The sequence below is a fragment of the Gigantopelta aegis genome, chromosome 7 (genome assembly GCF_016097555.1).
Source record: "Gigantopelta aegis isolate Gae_Host chromosome 7, Gae_host_genome, whole genome shotgun sequence".
Classification (NCBI taxonomy): Eukaryota; Metazoa; Mollusca; class Gastropoda; order Neomphalida; family Peltospiridae; genus Gigantopelta; species Gigantopelta aegis.
Window position 1 is genome coordinate 9,719,715 of NC_054705.1, and position 20,797 is coordinate 9,740,511.

Sequence of the window (20,797 nt, forward strand, 5' to 3'; positions counted from 1 at the left end):
CGTGACACTATGGGCTATCAATATATGAGCAATTAAAGTGACAGATCCTAGTTTTAAATACTACGGCATATTCGTCTTTATTAGAGCCGTTTTTGATACCTGAAATCATGTTTTACTTAGAGTTTATTGTTTAGTTTATCCATTTCTGGTTTTCCTAGTGCTTTTAATTTCACCAAATGTGTTTTCATATATTTAAAAACGCACGTGCGTGTGAAAAGTAATTGTTATAGAGTCGAGTTCTAGTTTATGTTTAAAGGTTGTTCACCCTTCCATTGTCAGAGATTCTTATTTCTCTCTGTTATCACTTTATGTTTAAAGGTATTTCACCCTTCCATTGTCAGAGATTCTTTTTTCTCTCTGTTATGACTTTATCTTTGAAGGTATTTCACCCTTCCATTGTCAGAGATTCTTGTTTCTCTCTGTTATCACTTTATGTTTAAAGGTTTTTCACCCTTCCATTGTCAGAGATTCTTGTTTCTCTCTGTTATCACTTTATCCAAAAGGGTTGCAGATTTGTACATGAATTAAACTCCGTGTTCGTTTTCACGGGCCGAGTCTAGGGTATGCGCCTTTAGTATATGAGATATATACGTGTCACCAATGCAAGACCAATGGCCAGATAGTGTCATAAACTGAAATGTAGAAAGAAAAGTGACCAGATAAATGAACATCTAAACTTGATTAGCGTCACTATGTATACAAGACAGACGGACATAATGTCGAAGTAGAGGGATGAGCCACCGACATTGGCATATAAGCCATCAATACATATACACCAAGGCAGCTAAAGCCCAAGCCATTCTTGACTCAGCAAGAACACACTGTCAGCTGTCCTACTGGGTAGACTTACACCTGGTGTCCATAGAGGCCAACAACGCACCTAGGTGGAGACCCGAGTACGAAGCTGAGCAGAGAGTAATGTAATCAGTAATATTTTAATAAACCTTTTAAATTAAATAAAGTAAATCGATGAAGTTAGAGCTGGGACTCACAACGCGGTCAGTTCTAACCACTCGTTACCCGAAGAAACCACACAACGAGCAATAGCATTGACTCTAGGGGTGCTACACACACAAATACTCACAACGCGGTCAGTTCTAACCACTCGTTACCCGAAGAAACCACACAACGAGCAATAGCATTGACTCTAGGGGTGCTACACACACAAATACTCACAACGCGGTCAGTTCTAACCACTCGTTACCCGAAGAAACCACACAACGAGCAATAGCATTGACTCTAGGGGTGCTACACACACAAATACTCACAACGCGGTCAGTTCTAACCACTCGTTACCTGAAGAAACCACACAACGAGCAATAGCATTGACTCTAGGGGTGCTACACACAAAAATACTCACAACGCGGTCAGTTCTAACCACTCGTTACCCGGAGAAACCACACAACGAGCAATAGCATTGACTCTAGGGGTGCTACACACACAAATACTCACAACGCGGTCAGTTCTAACCACTCGTTACCTGAAGAAACCACACAACGAGCAATAGCATTGACTCTAGGGGTGCTACACACACAAATACTCACAACGCGGTCAGTTCTAACCACTCGTTACCCGAAGAAACCACACAACGAGCAATAGCATTGACTCTAGGGGTGCTACACACACAAATACTCACAACGCGGTCAGTTCTAACCACTCGTTACCCGAAGAAACCACACAACGAGCAATAGCATTGACTCTAGGGGTGCTACACACACAAATACTCACAACGCGGTCAGTTCTAACCACTCGTTACCTGAAGAAACCACACAACGAGCAATAGCATTGACTCTAGGGGTGCTACACACACACAAATACTCACAACGCGGTCAGTTCTAACCACTCGTTACCCGAAGAAACCACACAACGAGCAATAGCATTGACTCTAGGGGTGCTACACACACAAATACTCACAACGCGGTCAGTTCTAACCACTCGTTACCTGAAGAAACCACACAACGAGCAATAACATTGACTCTAGGGGTGCTACACACACAAATACTCACAACGCGGTCAGTTCTAACCACTCGTTACCCGAAGAAACCACACAACGAGCAATAGCATTGACTCTAGGGGTGCTACACACACAAATACTCACAACGCGGTCAGTTCTAACCACTCGTTACCCGAAGAAACCACACAACGAGCAATAGCATTGACTCTAGGGGTGCTACACACACAAATAAACAGAAACCAAGACAGGCAGACAAACAGTCGATACAGTGAATGAATGAACGAACGACACCTCAGCACGAAACAATACATCGGCTATCGGGTGTCAAACTAAAGTAAATGTACCCATGAAGTGATGATCAACATCAATATAAAAATTCAAGATGTAAATTACAACGGTTTAAAGTGCAGAAACAAATTATAAATATCACAGGTAGGTAACATTTAAATTTATATCTCAACACATCAACATAGGATTTTGCCTGTGGATCTAGGTACAAGTAGCTAACCTCTAGAATGTTTTTGCCTGTGGATCTAGGTACAAGTAGCTAACCACCAGAATGTTTTTGCCTGTGGATCTAGGTACAAGTAGCTAACCACCAGAATGTTTTTGCCTGTGGATCTAGGTACAAGTAGCTAACCTCTAGAATGTTTTGGCGGTAGATCTATGTACAAGCAGCTAACCTCTAGACTATTTTTGGTTGTGGATAAGCAACCAAGCAGCCAACGTCTAAAAGTGTGTGCCTTTGGATACATGTATAAGTAGCTAACCTCTAGAATGTTGTGGATCTAGGTACAAATAGTTAGCTAACCTCTAGAATGTTTTGCTTGTGGATCTATGTACAAGTAGCTAACCTCTAGAATGTATTTGGCGGTGCATTTAGGCATGTTGGTCTAGGTACAAGAAAAGAAGCTAACCTCTAGAATGTTTTTGGCAGTGGATGATGAATCATTTCGCCCCTGACACGTCTTTTTCGCTTCAGTTTCTCTCAACATCTGTGAGACCAGCATCTTCACCGCCTCCGTCTTTCCTGACGAAAAATGAAAAACAGACATTTTACAGTCCTTGCGAAATCACTGACAAATTTTGTTCATTTCAATAGTTGTTTTCTTTCTTTTCTTTTGTTTTCTTTCTTAAACAATAGCACCCTTTTTTAAAACTCTTAACAACTTACTTTGCTGGATGATTGATAGCAATGCCTTGTGAGTTTGAAGCTACATGCATGTAGGTACATGCATTTAAAAAAAATTGTTTTGTTGTGTTTTGTGCTTTGTGTGTAGGGGTGGGGGGTATTCTTTTGGGGGGCATTGTTTGTATGTTTGTTGATTTTGTGGGGGTTGTGTTGTGTGTGTATGTGTATGTATGTGTGTATACATGTATGCGCTTGCGTGCGTGCGTGTGTATGTAGTGTAGGTTAAAATTTCAATTTGCGAATCAGAGCAAACTAACTTCGTGTGCTGAAGCCAAAACTGTACAATTGTGTTCCGAGTTCTAACAAGAGATACCTGCTCCTGACTCTCCCGTAAGAAGGACACATTGTGGTGTCTGGTGACGTAAGAGTGACGTCACAATGCTGTTGACGACATAGAAGACATGCGGAGGTAGATCGTTGTGACCCGGCTGCAGTGCGGACACATAGTCCCTGCCCACCTACAACGCAAAATGTTTCAGTAACAAAACCAGTTAAGTAGAAACAATCATTACAACTGTTGTCGATTTGGAGAGAGATCGTTATGGTTTGTTTTCAGGACAGTAGTTTACTTTACCTATCTGTAGTTCGCAGTATAACGTTTAATATTTACTTAAACATTTCAAACTAAATTAATTACAAACAGAGGTTTTATAATAAGCACTAGGCTAAAAGAAAAACATAAAACCTTTCATTCAGGGTTGTTGTTTTTTAAAATCTCCTCAACATCCCCCCTCCACACACGCACGCAACATCTCTCTCTCTCTCTCTCTCTCTCTCTCTCTCTCTCTCTCTCTCTCTCTCTCTCTCTCTCTCTCTCTCTCTCTCTCTCTCTCTCTCTCTCTCTCTCTCTCTCTCTCTCTCGCACACACCACATGTACGTACAGGCACGCATAGGCACGCACGCACGCATGCACGCACACACACACACACACACACACACACACACACACACACTTAAATACATGTAAACACCACACCGCACATAAAGGATTGTAAAAGCACAAGCAAAAAACACATTCTATAAATAATTCTTACTTGCGGTCCATATATTGGAAGCTCCTTATTTGGATTTACAGAAACGAGAATGTCTCCAATAAATGTCTGCAAAAATAAGAAGAGATAAAGCATGTATATTGGTCATTGAACAGAAAAGGTAAAAAATCATAGATGATTTGTCCCCATCCATTTATTCAGTAAAAAAGTACTTAATGTTTATCTTTTATATGAAATTAAATATTATGGATATTGCTTTAGCATGAGCATAAACATTCATGATTTCAATTATAATTATTTCGCCGAAACTGATAGTCAAAAAACAGATTTTGTCAAATTTGCAACAAAGTTACTGTCCCAAACAGTACGTCTATACATACACTCTGCTGTCTGAACCAAATATACAGTTAGTATTATTTTTCATTCAAAACCATTTTATTCTGGATAGTGTCTCGTGTTGAAATCAATTTTATAAATTACACAGTTGTTGAAACTATTGTAATTATTTAGGATTTACGCTGTGTCCCTATTTATTATGTCCACTATGTCATTATTTTATTTTACATCAGTACATTCACTGAACGATACATATGGAATGTGTTTAAATACTCTCCAAATGGCATTGCAGTCCCTATCAGTAATGAGAAGCATGTTTTTTTATCAGATGTAACATATTTCTAATTTATTTCCAACTTTGGAAACGTGAATCAGTGTAACATTTACAGAGTGCCACTAAAATTAGGATTAAATTTGTCATGCATTTGACATATAAAATTTCAAAAGTGTTGTCAGTTAACGTAAATGTTTTAAAAGTGTATTGGCTTGTAGTTCAATTTTGAATTTGTTATAATGGTTCATTGAGGTTTTTGCCAAACATTTGGGTAGATTTAATGTTTTAAGTTAACTTTTTGACAACATTAATTATCATTACTGTATGCTATTCGTAACCGTAACCCTAACTTATTTGTTTGATTTCAAATAGCCAATATGATATTCACGCTGAGATGTCTTTAATCATTCATTTACTCACTTGAATTAAATGTGTAACAGTTAAGATTTTAAATGTTATTTATTGTTAATTCTTATTTAATCGTTTACATCTGATGATGACCTCACATCAGTAAAATAATTATTTGTCTGTATTTACTCATTCTTATTACTGTATTAGTCTGTTCTGATTGTACAATTGTAGTTTTTATAGTAAGTCAGTTAGATCATCAGATGGTTATTATAAGTAACATAGTGGAAGTTAAACCTGGTCTACTATGTTACCGCATGTCCACTAGGTTACTTTCATGAACAAATGTATTTTTAAAAATTAAAATGTATGTTGTTAATGGATATTAGCATATATTTACAAGGGCAGTAAAAGGATGTGCTGGTTGATATATAGTAAAACTACTTCTTGGAAATATTTTCCAAATTATAAGTGATAGTTTGTAAGAAAACTATATGATAAGAGTAAACATTTAGTCGATGACATAAAATATAACCTTATTTTGTAACAAAGTGATATTAATTCATATAAAGGGACCCTTGCCATACCATAAACAATTTCCCTTGTGTATGAGTAGTGCAGTGCTTGATATTGCTGTTGTTCATAATTTAGTGGACACTATTTCTTACCAGTGGCAGTTTTTAAAAACACACACATACAAAATTAAAATGGCTATTAGCATGAATGAATGAATGAATGTTTAACGACACCCCAGCACGAAAAATACATCGGCTATTGGGTGTCAAACTAAGGTAAATTCAAAACATGAAGTGATGATCAACATCAATATAAAAATTCAAGATTTAAATAAAAACAGTGTAAAGAACTGTGCAAAAAATAGAAATATCACAGATAGATACTGACTGTTTCTCAAAATTTCAATTTGTGCTGTATTGGCCAGTCTCAAAGAGAATGTTACACACTTGTACCACGGTGAGGTTACAGCACGCGCAGGCGTGGCTATTAGTTGGCCAACCATCATTTCATATGCAGAAATATATATTGAATACAGTGCTGCAAATAACAAATAGATTGAAGTCATTTCATTTTAAAGAAAATAATAATATGCAAAACCTTTTTAACAGTCTCCGATCGTTCCGATCGCATCTCCTCGTTTGATTTGCACTGCCGACCGCCTTCTTTGTACCTGTTCGATGCCGCACTTCGAAAGGATCTTGCTGCCATCAGGTCCAATTAGCTACCGTATACATATCGTGCTAAATATTTCGTACAGAGATGAATTCTATAAATCCAACCATAATGGAAGCCGCCATCTGTGTTACGTATCACAGAAGTGGCTATACTCACGGCGGTCGTATATATAGCCTCAGCTAATAAGCACTGGCTATCTACACGGCGGTCACATTTGTTTGTTTTGTTTTGTTTTGTTGTGGGGTTTTTTGGGGGGAGACCCAGTGTAAGGTCAGGACACACTATTTAAACCTTTCCGTGCGTACAACGGGTTACATCTGGTAGACGATAATAATCAGTTTGTAAACAGCAATATGGCAGTCTATGTATACTAAAGAGTTAGTGGACTTACGTAGATTGTATCTTGTCGAAATCGGTGTCCCAGAATTCCCAGAATTTCGTCAAACGTTGGATTCGGCAGAACCGTAAAATCGTCAATAGCTTGTGCCATCATTCAGCTGTAAGACAAAAGTGTGAGTGTCATAAAGAAAGAAAAGAAATGTTTGTTTACTGAAAATAAAGTCTGTTTGTTTGACTAAAGTATACTATTTTTATTAATTATCGACTTTTGTATATATATATATATATATATAGAGAGAGAGAGAGAGAGAGAGAGAGAGAGAGAGAGAGAGAGAGAGAGAGAGAGAGAGAGAGAGAGAGAGAGAGAGAGAGAGAGAGAGAGAGAGAGAGAGAGAGAGAGAGAGAGAGAGAGAGAGAGGGGATTCGTCACGAGTATTTTTTTAATATGGAAAATATCAACCGAGTCTATGCTAATCGGTAATACCGATTTAGTAGACGAGGTTGATATTTTACATATTAAAAAACACGAGTACCGGTAGCGAATTCTATTTATCCTATAACATTTCTAAAATAACATTTTAATTAATTCTTTAGTAAATCAGAGTACTAAAGTCGCCGCTATCGATAATATATAGTCATCACGATTAGCACAGATTAGTTTGACGTCACGTATTTTAAACAAATCTTTGAAAACGTTACCCTCGGGTACACGGGTCTTGTTGGCGTGGAAGCAAATGACCCATCACCAGCAATACATTACCTAGAGACGTTTCAAATTTGCATACCATTATTAACCGGGTTAATAAAGTAAATTATCACATGGGTTTATGACATGGATATCATGGGTAAGTTACTGGATATATATATATATATATATATATATACATATACACACACACACACACCGGTGTGTGTGTGTGTGTGTGTGTAGTCTTAAAGGACATTATTCAATCTGATTACAATTTTTTTTTTTGTTTTCGTGTTGCTGTAGTTTTTTTGGGGGGAGGGTATGTCTTTTTTTCTTCTCTTTTTTTTCGGGGGGGGGGGGGGGGGAGAATGTGTACCAAATAGGATACTATAATCGTATCCGGTAGATACCCTTTATCTTACAACTCCTTGTAAAGATTTGAAGAATAGTACGTTATAATTTACGCCACAGTTCGTAAACAAAGTGGGTTTTTCAACAGATTTGTGAATGAATTAATGAATAAGGGAGTGAGTGATTGAGTGAATGAGTGAATGCATTGATGAATGAATGAATGCATGAATGAATGAATGGATGGATAGAAGGATGGATGGATGAATGAATGAATGGATAAGTGGATGGACGAATGAATGAATGAATGAATGAATGAATGAATGTAGGAATGAATGATTGTTTAATGGCGTCCCTGCACTACTGGATGTTAACCAAAGGTAAATATATGAAAGAAGTGATAACCGAATCAGTATAAAACTTCAACAGCTATATTAAAACACAATATAAAGAGCTGTGCATACACACACACACACACATACACACACACACACACACACACATGAATACCACGGGTAAGTAGATTTAAAATGTGTGATGGATGCAGGTAAGTAAGTGTCACTGCAGGCGTGTATAATATATGTAGCTCGGTAACACGCCGTATGTGCACGAATATACGTATAAACTGACTGATTTGTTTCACTATTTACTCCACGTATGACCCCTGTTTCTTATCCACGTATATGTCAGCTCTTGTTTATCTGCATTGTGTGTTACTCGATATATCCCAGAACAAAGTGACCCCTCTCTTGCAAGCAATGTAAATATACAAACGCGTCCAAGCGTTACGTAATAGTACACCAGTCTATTTTGCCGAGAAAACGCACGTCTCACTTATTGAAAGAACATGACCGTCTAAACAAAAAAAAAGTTAATTTTTTTTAAATGACGTAATGAGAGAGCGAGAGAGAGAGAGAGAGAGAGAGAGAGAGAGAGAGAGAGAGAGAGAGAGAGAGAGAGAGAGAGAGAGAGAGGGGTGATATAGTGATATATGTAATACAGAAACAGAGATAGGAGAGATAGGGAAGAGGATAGAGAGACAGAGATAGGATTGAGGGAGAGAAAGGGGAAGAGAAGAGAGATACGTGGGGGATATAAACCACGTCAAATTGCAATAATAACTCTACCGTAATAGGAATGGACACATTGTCACGATTGTAGTCACACATACTTCTCACTAACTACTAACCACTCGCCTACTGTCCTACGCCCTGTTTTTCGTATCGAAAGGGCGGGACGTATCCCAGTGATAAAGCACTCGCTGGATGCGCGGTTGGTTTGGGATCGATCCCCGTGGGTGGGCCCTTTGGGCTATCTGTCGTTTCAGCCAGTGCACCACGGCTGGTATATCAAATGCCGTGGTGTGTGCTAATCTGTCTGCAGGATGGTGCATATACCTAACCATTATATTGCACGACACCAACAAATTGTACGGATAGTCAGACGCAATGAGCGGGATATTTTTGTCGACATAAGGAATAGCTGGGCAATGTCCAGACTCCATCGACCCTTTTCGTCATTGTTATATTACTTTAAATAGAAACAATAATATTCATATACTTACCTTTGTTTGACACCCAATCGCTGTTGTGTTGCGATGTCGTTATAAATTCAATGATTTATTCGCTACAGTCTAAGATATGTGCTTGATTTGACAAAAACAAGGACGAAAATAAAGCATACGGTCGTTAAACTCGAAGGCGGTTTGACAGTCGACCCGACAGATTGTATCATTCGGTGCAAGCCGTATCATACCGGGACCGAGCGATTATCATCCAGACGATAAAGTAATATAACATGTACACTCAACTGACCTGGAGATAAGACGACGATCGACACCAAACTTCGATTAGCAAAACACTTTGTAGTTTAAACAAATACGATATATTTACTCTTAAAAAAATGTAAGGAGACTCTAATAAGAATTTACAATTATCAAAATTGTAAGGTATGTTAGCTGTGGGGAATGGTTATATGATAATAGTGAATTAATTGGGCAAACATTACAACCGGTAGTTCAGTATTACAGTAAGTTTTATGACAACCAATGATCCTGAAGGACGATTGAAGTCAGAAGTGAAATTTGAAAGTTGACGGGTTTGTTTTTTATCAAACAATAAAAATGACTGATAAAAACAAAACAGTAACAACTGTATGATCAACAGAATGAAAATGATTGACAGAAATAATGTTCCACAGCGATTAATGGACCTGCCTGGAAATTGTTAAAATCGAGAATGACACCCCACGCACGTGTACGGGGCAACTGCGTGATGCATGTGCAAACTATGGAATGTGTTTTGGTGTGTTGATAAACAGACCTAAACGTTCGTTTCTAGGATGTCTGTGGTAAAAATGTCTGTTCGGTTTAATAGTTGATATTAACATTAATATTTCAGGTTCCCCTACTTTTTCTTTCGAAGAGTATATATATATATATATATATATATATATACACACACACACACACACACACACACACACACACACACACACACACACAGAGAGACACACACACAGCACACACACACAGAGAGAGAGAGAGAGAGAGAGGAGAGAGAGAGAGAGAGAGAGAGAGAGAGAGAGAGAGAGAGAGAGAGAGAGAGAGACAGAGACAGATACAGAGACAGAGATGCAGAGAGAGACAGAGATAGGAGAGAAGGGGACGGATGAAGACAGAGGGAAAGAGAATAGAGAGAGGCAGACGTAGGATCGATGGAGAGAGGGAAGAGGGAAGGGGTGGCAATGAATGATGGAATGGAATGTTAAATACACCTTATCACAAAGAATAAAAGAGTAAATAAATACATGCAAATAAATAAAAAAATAATAAAATAATATCCCAAAGAAGAGTCCAAAATGCTAAATTATTAATATAATATATGTTCAATTTGACCTTAAGTGTGTGTGTGTGTATGTGTGTGTATGTGTGTGTGTATGTGTGCATGTGTATATGTGTGTGTGTGTGTATGTATGTGTGTGTGTATGTGGGAGAGTTTTTTAGTGTGTATGTATGAGTCTATGTGTGCATGTGTGTGTACGTGTGCACTTGTGTGTATGCATGTGTGTGCGTGCGTGCGTGTCTGTGTGCACATGCGTTTGTGTGTGAGTGTGTGCGATTTTATTAAAACATGAGAACCGCACTACTACTAGGCACGAAAGGATAATTGGAACCACAACGTTTTTTTTGTGTGTTTTTTTCTTGTTGTTTTTTTGTGTGTGTGTATGTGCTTAATAATACCATGTACCTTGTTTTGTTTCTCGAATGACACCCAATACAGTTATACGTTTAAGAACAGCGACAAGAGATATGGAGCTGGTTGATAACGTCTTAACTTGACATATTAACATCACCTGTACACAATGGAATCTGCAATAACGGACACCTGTACACAAGGAAATCAGTAACCTGTACACACAAAACAATAACAAAAATGAACCTTACCTTTAATACACGCCCTGCCAATGTGTTCAGCAAACTATTTCAAATCCAAACATCCATCACTGTTCTCACATCACAGTACACTGATGTGAACGACTAAGAAAGGCTGTTATTTCCCCCAGAAAGTGATAACACCAACCGATATTTCAACAAACCCGTGTCTTACATAAAGAACCTGTCAGTATGACCGCGTCGTGTTATAACTCCGCTGATAAGAAAACAGTCCATACTGACATACAGGACTCGGATCACGAGGACCTGTAACCGATATCGAATCGATTGTACGTTGTAGACTAGGAAGTAAAGATTGGCTGCTCTGAGGAGTAAGACGGCGCAGAAGCTGATCGAGCGTGCCACGCTGTACACGATAATATTTATGTGAAGGGTGTAATCTATCTGTTATATCAGAGAGGGGCTAACCCCGTTGTGTTCGTCACAATAAAACCACCTCGATATGCTTTGCTGCAGCTCTATAGAACTCAAACTAGTAGGATGCGTTCAAGCTATTTCAGGGCGATAGACTACTGTTAACGGAAGCAGGGATGGTGTATACAATACAGAAAACTAAACTATGACTTACACACTGAGGTTTGTTTGTTTTTGTTTGGGGATTTTTGGGATTTTTTTCAGCAACGCGTGAATTATTACAATGCGATAAACCGTGTAATGAAATGCCATTTTGAAAACAGCTAGCAAATATAGCAGGGTAGAAATTGAATATTTGTTCTGCACTTGAAGAGTCCCAAGCGGGGCGGGATTTCGCTCAGTTGGTTGAGTGCTCGCTTGAGGTACTTGCGACGTAGGGTCGAACCACATTGATGGATCCATTCAGCTGAGTGAGGGTTTGTTCGTTCCAACCAGTGTACTACAACTGGTCAAAGGCTGTGGTATGTGCTTTCCTGTCTCTGGGAAAGTGCATATAAAATATCCTTTGCTGCATTAGAAAAACAAATGTAGCGAGTTTCCTCTGATGACTACATCAAAAGTACTAACACTATGACATCCAATAGCCGATGATTAATTAATCAATGTTCTCTAGTGGTGTAATTAAACAAAAGAAACTTTGAACAGCACCACAAAAGAGAACAGTTATCGAAATACGGATGATTCAAAGGAGTCGTTGCTTCGTGGACAGACTCATACAACCTATGTAATGTTAAATACTGCTTGCATCAACTAATTTGTTTTTAAAATAACAAGAACATAAGCAGGCAGTAAAATACTTTATTAACAATTCTGTATTATTCTAGCACTGACGTGTTTATTGTAATGGCTGGACCATGCCAGTTTATGTTAAACGTTTTAATACGTGTACTATATTTGATCACAGTGTTTTAACTGAGGATGGTTTACAGGTATTATTATATCAATTTTTAGAAATAAAGGCAGCCGACTATAACCAGAAAATTACTGTGTTGTTGTTCTAAGTTCTTCACAACTTTACTTAATAACCGTTTAAACTTATTTATGAAGAAAAACAATATCATTAGTGCTTATCAGACTGCTTTTTGCAAACGCTATTCAACTACACACCAACTATTCACGTTACATAGATACTTGATAGATTTATTTCATTTCAGCTTATTTTCGTGTTTATATCCAATTAAGGTTCAAACACGCTGTCCTGGGCACACGCACCGCACACTTTTTGTTTTTAATTGCACTGTGCTTTTATTTAGTTTTAGAAAGCTTTCGATATGGTGCCACGAATTCAACGTTGGCATAAGGCATTATATCAGAATTATCTACTAGATGTATTAAGATCTAAAGTCATTATGTCGGTAACTGATCAGCAATCATCTTTATTTCCTTGCAACACCGTTATCCGCCAGGGCGACAATTCATCCCCTCTTCTGTTTTCCTTATCTCTGAACGATCTACAGGATTACTTATCCGATCCGGGATGCAAAGGAATTACAATTAAAACACATCATTTGTTTGTTTGTTATTTTATTTTTATTTATTTTCGTGCTTATATCCAATTAAGGTTCAAACACGCTGTCCTGGGCACCCCCCCCCCCCCCCCCCCAGCTATCTGTCCAGGACAGTGGGTTAGTTATTAGTGGGTTAGTTGTTAGTGAGAGAGAAGAGGGTGTAGTTGTCTTGCAGCTACCCATTGAGTCGTTAAATCTCTCTCTGGGTGAGAGCCTGTATCAGGTTGCGAACCCACCAGCCTTATGTTTGATCGCTTAGCTACAAATTCAGCTGACCCTCAGCATACTTTAAATACGTTTCACCAGTATTGCAATGGCTGGAAATTTAAAATAAAAGTTAAAGTTTGTTTTATTTAACGACGCCACTAGAGCACATTGATTTTTTTTTTATCTTATCATCGGCTAATGGACGTCAAACATATCGTATATTCTGACACTATTTTTTAGAGGAAACCCGCTGTCGCCACATAGGCTACTCTTTTACGACAGGCAACAAGGGATCTTTTATTTGCGCTTCCCACAGGCAGGATAGCACAAACCATGGCCTTTGTTGAACCAGTTATGGATTACTGGTCGGTGCAAGTGGTTTATACCTACCCACTGATCCTTGCGGAGCACTCACTCGGGATTTGGAGTCGGTATCTGAATTAAAAATCTCATGCCTCGACTGGGATCCGAACCCAGTACCTACCAGCCTGTAGACCGATGGCCTAACCACGACGCCAGCGAAGCCGGTCAAAACAAATCAAAGGCAATACGATACTTATTACAAACATGGAATAACTCACCACAGTCACTGAGAAGCAAACGTTACGAGATATGTAAAGAAAAATCGTGTTTGGTTTTTGTGTTGTGTGTTTTTTAAATGACTTTATTATTCTTCCTGAAAAGCTGTGGTTAGATATCATAACATTTAGAAAGTGTAACCATTTCTTACCCGTTGAAACTGGTATTTTGAAAAGCATGTCTATATATGAGATACTTTGTATACTATGCGACGTAGAGTTCTGTCATACACCTTGTTATCACAGGGAAATATTTGTATCTGGTAATTACGGAAGAGTATTAGGGCCAAGCCAAAAAAATAACCTTTTTGGTTTTTCGAGTTGTTAACTAGAAATTTCGAGATACTATACTCTCATAATTCCATAAGGAATGGCTTGTGTACTATTATGTGTGCATTATTTTGTAAATATGTGATACACATACGGTAAGATGTTAATAAATTACTGAATGTTATAAACTATATATGTATATATTCCTCTCATGCCGCTATGTAACGGCCCGAGATTAATAAAGTATTTTCTTCTGGTCTTGACACTAATTTGGTTCCAGAAAAATAATAGCGTGACAGAAGCGCTAGGTTGGGGCCGATCGTGGTCATCTGATTTGTCATAGCGGAAACCTCGATAACGGCTAGTCTTTTCACGGGTAAATATTTCTATTAACACCGGTATATAAACAGAAACAGGTCAATACGATCTAACGACAGGTATTTCCAAGAAACGAAACCGATACTAGGGAGCTCGTGGCAGGTGAAACGAAATTGTTAAAACTACATTATACATGTAGATAATATTTTAATTGTCTTTAGGAACTTAGGTAATTATATTAGAGTTTTATTTACTTCAACTCGTTGGAAAATGTTTGACGTGTTACAACTTAATTGAAATTTCAATATAAATTTACTTCCTGGTTGTGGCTTGATGCGTAACAGAAATGGGTGTTAGGGCACTGTCGTAGCCAGGATTTTATATTGGAGGGGGGGGGGGGGGGGGGGGGGGGCAGCCCATACCATGTATGTATGTATGTATGTATGTATGTATCTTTTTTATAAAATGTAATACAGTATAAAAACGAAAACAGGTTTTATTGGGAGAGCATTGCCACAGTCGCCCCTAATAACGTTTCTTTTTTTCCTGTAGTAGATGATATTGCGATTGAAAAAAACAAGGACAGGAAAGTGTAGTTATTTAATAGACAGTTATTAAGTAAGGGATATTTGTTGGTGGGGGGGGGGGGGGGGAGAATGCTTGTAAGGGGAAGAAAGGAATGTTTGTGACACCCCAGCCCATTACTTTAAAAGCAGAAATTATTAGGTATTAAAATAAAAGAAAGGAATGTGCAGACGCACTTGATCAGTGGTCAGTAGGGGGAGAAAGGAATGTTTGTGACACCCAAGCCCATCGTTTATCTGTATCTATAGAAGAAAGGAATATTTAACATGTGACTGTAACTGGCCTGTGTTAGGGGAAAATAAGTGCATTTCTAAACAAAATATCGTTCACATTTTGGTTCCAAGGCCAATAGTCCTTACACGGCCGTTTAATATAAATTTACCAAATGTGTTTAAGGGTAAAAAGGGGCAGTGTAGGCCAGTGGTGAAGCGCTTGCATGGTACGTGGTCGGCCTAGGATCGATCCCCGTCGGTGGACTATTAGGCTAATTCTCATTCCAGACAGTGTACCATGACTGGTATATCAAAGGTCGTGGCATGTGTTATCCTGCCTGTGAGATGGTGTGTGTGTGTGTGTATGTGTCGGAGAGAGAGAGAGAGAGAGAGAGAGAGAGAGAGAGAGAGAGAGAGAGAGAGAGAGAGAGGCGGGACGTAGTCTTGGTGAAACGTTCACTTGATGCGCGGACAGTTTGGGTTCGATCCCCGTCAATAGGCCCATTAGGCTACATCTCTTTTCAGCCAGTGCACCACGACTGGTATATCAAAAGCCTTGGTATGTGTTATCCTGCCTGTCGGATGGTGCATATAACAAATCCCTTGCTGCTAACAGAAAAATATAGCGGGTTTCCTCTCTATAGAATGTACGTCAATATTATGAAATGTTTACATCCAATATCTGATGATTAATAAATCAATTTGCTCTAGCGGTGTCATTAAACAAAATACACTTTTAACTTTGTATTTGTTTCAGTGTATATTTGTATCCGCCTATACATAACCAGTCCTACACTCTCATTTCAGTCAACACAGTGTCAAACCAGAAATCTAAAAATGGCGTCAGAACATAGGAGAAGTAAGACCAGACGGAAGGCTACGCGTGCTTTAGGAGTGAACGATGACAGGCAGACTAGAAGATCTCTGGCAGAAACGAACCTTTTCATGCTAGAAAACAAGATTGCCTGTGACGTCACGTTCCGCGTTGGTCCAACAAGGGAGATAATTCAAGCTCACAAGTTCATGCTGATAAGTCGCAGTCACGTGTTTGCAACTATGTTCATTGGTCCAATGGCTGCAACGGGCGTGGTGAATATCCCGGATGTTGACGTCACTGTCTTTAATCTGTTTCTCAGGTAATAAACAAATAAACAAATAAACACCGTAATTGTCTGCTACATATATATATATCAGAATAAACAAAACTTACCACAAGTCTGATGAGAAGTGATGTTAGCATTGCATATTTTGTTCAGTGTATATCAAACCATTAGAGCTTTTTTCTCTTTATTTATAATATCAACATAATACAACATGCATATTTACGAACTGAATGTTATATTTTTGGCGTTCATGAGATGATAAACACCAAAACCGTTTTACACACTGTATGAATGGCGTAGCGCGTTAGCACGAAGCCGTTCATACATGAGTGTGTAAAACGGTTTTGGTGTTCATTATCGCATGAACGTCAAAAATATAACGTTCAATTCTTATAATTCCAAATGCATTAATATTGCCATTATACAAAACTATATTAAAAACCCCATCTGAACTTTATTCCACCATGATTTACAACTGTATCAATACATAAATAAGGGAATTCCCTTAAAAAGTTACATTTGTTGTTTTTTCCGTCAAATCTCCGATTAATTATACTGATTTACATAAGGTTTTATACATTTTAATTTTCTGAATCAAATGTGGATAAAACGTTATAAAATTTAAAATCTCTGAACATCAATTGATAACGCAAACAGTTTTTTGTTTTGTTTTCAAAAATATCAAACGATAATTAATTAAGAATATAAAGACCTATATACCTAAATGGAAGAATTGTTGTAAAGCGGTTAAAGTATGAATCTTGAACTAGGGAGAGTGTCAAATTATTTAGAAGATTTATTATATTAAAATTGCATTTGTCAAAAGTTGAATTAGTGAAAAGTGAATGTGAAGACTGACTTGAAAGGGATAATGTGGTTTTAGTGTTATTGTGTATGTGAATTTTCTGATTGTGTGATATTATTCTCGGAAAGGACAGGTGCGTGCACGAAGGCGTATGTGTTTTCGTGCGTGTAAGTTGTCGACTTGGTGTTTTTGTCAAATGTGACAGAGTTCCGCTCATGTATCTCTTTTGATTTATTGAGCATTCTCTGCTATAACTTCTAATAGAAGTTTTGTTTTCTTTCTGGCCTGTCATACACATTATGTGTCTCAGTTCAAAACCGGAGTGATTCAAAGCTTGAATTGCGGTGGCTTAATGTAAAGTCTCCACCAAAACGTTTGTGTCTGTCATCCGACATTGTGATTGTGATTGTCGTTTGTCACTGTCACTCACAGTGCAGACGATATTGGGACAATGTCGTTAAACATTCATTCATTCATATTGGGATAAAAATAGAAACGATGGAATCCTCAGAGATTCCATTGTTGACGTAATTGATAAAAAGGTAGTTCTGGTAATAACATTCTGTTTTTATTTGTTTACCGAAAAGGTGACGTTTTCACATTCATGGAAGAATGACCGTTGTTTTTTAGGTCACGTGATAGCATTTAACCAATCCAGATGCCTATTGCAAAACAGTAATTATAAAATGGAATTATAATAAAATAAATACAAAAACAAACCAAACAAAAACAACCACTCTCTGACTTACACCAAACACATTTGCACAATTATTTAAACTTTACTAACACCTTATATAGTCTGAGGAATATTGACTGTTAATAATAATTTACAAGATGCTATTTAATGATTAATGCATCACCGTTCAAGGCAAGAAATATACTTTCTTTAATATATTTATTAATAAAAAACAGAAAACCTATTTTGAAAATGATACTGGTTCAGAATAATCCAAGGAACTGGCGCATTTAATGCTTAAAAACCTAACCAGATTGGCTTTTGACCCTCTTGATTCAGCTATTAGACGTCTTTTAAAAACTAATATTCTATAAATTAACTATACATTTGTATAATGTTTAAAACATCGTTTGGACAATGTTGTATTCTAACATAAGAGCCGAATAGAAATACTATGTTTAAGTGCTTTAAAGAAAAATCCCTTTTTGTAAATAGAACTGTGCACATTTCATGAAACATTGATATTGAATCATACAATTCATCACAATATAAACACAAATGACAAATCTTCATCATCTTTAATTAGCGCTTGAGTTGCACATCTTACAAGTATAATAATATAACAATAATTATTGGTCTATTTTTGGCAGATTCGTGTACGCTGATGACGTGACAGTGAAATCTGATAACGTAATGTATCTACTGTACCTAGCCATAAAGTACAGCACTGGAAAGCTGGAAGATGTTTGTCTGAAATTCCTTAACACATTCTTAAACGCCAAGAACGTCTGCACTATCCTGGAACAAGCCAAGTTCTTTAATGCAGATGGACTACGTAACACGGCCATTAAATACATCATGGAAAACGGAAAGTCGGCTATGGAGTCATCTGATTTTCTGAACTTATCACAGACGTCTGTACTGGATGTTGTGAAGTCTGATGACCTCCAAGTAGACGAGGAAGAAGTATTCCAGGCTGCCTTTGGGTGGGCCAAGCACCAGTGTGAGCAGAAACACGTGGCCATCAATACGGAGACTTTACGAACACAACTTGGCGACATCGTCCAGCAGATCCGCTTCCCTCTTCTGGACAGAGAGTTCTTTGTCCGGACAGTGGTTCGTAGCGGCGTGCTGACAGACAAGGAGCAGTTGCTGATTCACAACCATGCTGTCTGCAAAGATGTTCCTGTGGCGCCATTCTCTGACAAACCGAGAAACGTTAAAAGAAAACACAGCGGTGGCATGCAATATGACCTTTTTGGAGACACGTCCTGGGGAAGGTCTTGCCCGAAAAGCGGACGAATAATATTCTAGAAACTAGCGTCACTCCCGTGAATCTGTTGTATCTACACATTATTGATTATTACGAATGTATACGATGCATATTTGAATATTACTTTCCTTATTGTTTGTCCCAATCAGTGTTACAATTCACACAAATACAGGACCACTCATAAGAAAACCGCGTTAATGCGACGCGTTTTCAATCTCGTATCCTTGTAATTAAATACATAATCCATTCGTGTTACGTTCAACATACTTAATGTAGATAATGCCCATAAAAATATTCAAGTACCCACCCACACCTTTTCCTTATTTATTTATTTGTTTATTTTGTTCATTGGGTTGCCGTTTTGATAAGTTGGTCCACATATGTGTCCTTTATCCGTTAGTCCCTCCACCCACCCACCCATCCCACACACACCACACACACACACACACACCATACACACACGCACCACACACATCACACACACACCACACCCACACCACACAGAACACACACACGCCACACATACACCACACCGTACACACACACCACACACACACCACACACACACACACAGACACACACCACACACACACACACAGACACACACCACACACATACACAAACACACACCACGCACATATCACACACACAGCACACACACACCACACACATCACACACATACCACACACACACACACACTGACACACACACACACACTGACACACACTGACACACACACACACACACACACACACACACACACACGCACTATTTCCAGGATCCGCCCAAGTTTCAAATAATGTTTTCAACGACGGTCTAACAGTTCAAACTGTGGTGTGGTGGCCTCGTTAAAGCCGTTAAAGTGCACAGCCGGTAGCGTCGAGATGGGTTGTATTCCGTGAAGATAAACCTAGAGTACTCCGTGAGAACGAAGGGCGGGATGTAGTCGGTTTGGGATCGATCCCCATCGGTGGTCACATTGTGCTATTTCTCGTTCCAACCAGTGTACCACAATTGGTATATCAAAGACCGTGGTATGTGCTATCCTGTCTGTGGTATGTGCTATCCTGTCTGTGGTATGGTGCATATAATAGATCCTTTGCTACTAATGGAAATATTATAGCGGGTTTCCTCTCTATGACGGTGTCATAATGACCATATGTTTGACATCCAATAACCGATAATTAATAAATCAATGTGCTCTAGTAAAGAAAAATAAACCGTGTGAACGAGTAAGCATCTGTCGTCATGGTTGGTGTAGTGGTGTGGACGTGCCCAATTCAGGAGGGTACGAGAGTGTACGATCAATAAACAGGTACGGTCAAGAAAGGAGTAACACGTGTCGACCCCGCTTTCCATTTCGTTTTGCAGTGTGTGTTCAATCTTCGAGCGCTAGAGCATACGAAATGTAAATAACAGTTTCATGCTGCAGAATGGCCGTCATACTAGTCGCCGAACAGGTCGACTAAAATCAGTGAGGGAAAATAACAGTGGCGTTCTCCAGAATGGCTGTCATGCTAGTCGCTGAACAGGTCGACTAAAATCAGTCAGAGAAAATAACAGTGGCGTTCTCCAGAATGGCCGTCATACTAGTCGCCGAACAGGTCGACTAAAATCAGTCAGGAAAAATAACAGTGGCGTTCTGCAGAATGGCCGTCATACTAGTCGCCGAACAGGTCGACTAAAATTAGTCAGGGAAAATAACAGTGGCGTTCTGCAGAATGGCCGTC

The 20,797-nt window shown here is 38.6% G+C and overlaps 2 protein-coding genes across 2 annotated transcripts; one reads left to right on the forward strand and one right to left on the reverse strand.

Annotated features, from left to right (window-relative positions):
* Positions 1-2,632: 2,632 nt before the first annotated feature.
* On the reverse strand, positions 2,633-11,491 carry LOC121377284 (unconventional myosin IC-like). Its single transcript, XM_041505221.1, has 5 exons — positions 11,109-11,491; positions 6,680-6,785; positions 4,182-4,247; positions 3,460-3,604; positions 2,633-2,984 (listed from the first exon to the last, which is right to left on the reverse strand). The coding sequence occupies exons 2-5, from the start codon at positions 6,779-6,781 to the stop codon at positions 2,848-2,850; spliced, it is 450 nt and encodes a 149-aa protein (XP_041361155.1). The 5' UTR covers positions 6,782-6,785; positions 11,109-11,491; the 3' UTR covers positions 2,633-2,847.
* Positions 11,492-14,516: 3,025 nt separating this feature from the next.
* LOC121377283 (BTB/POZ domain-containing protein 2-like) lies at positions 14,517-19,372 on the forward strand. The gene is made up of 3 exons (XM_041505220.1): positions 14,517-14,574; positions 16,017-16,345; positions 18,444-19,372. The coding sequence occupies exons 2-3, from the start codon at positions 16,047-16,049 to the stop codon at positions 19,105-19,107; spliced, it is 963 nt and encodes a 320-aa protein (XP_041361154.1). The 5' UTR covers positions 14,517-14,574; positions 16,017-16,046; the 3' UTR covers positions 19,108-19,372.
* Positions 19,373-20,797: the final 1,425 nt, after the last annotated feature.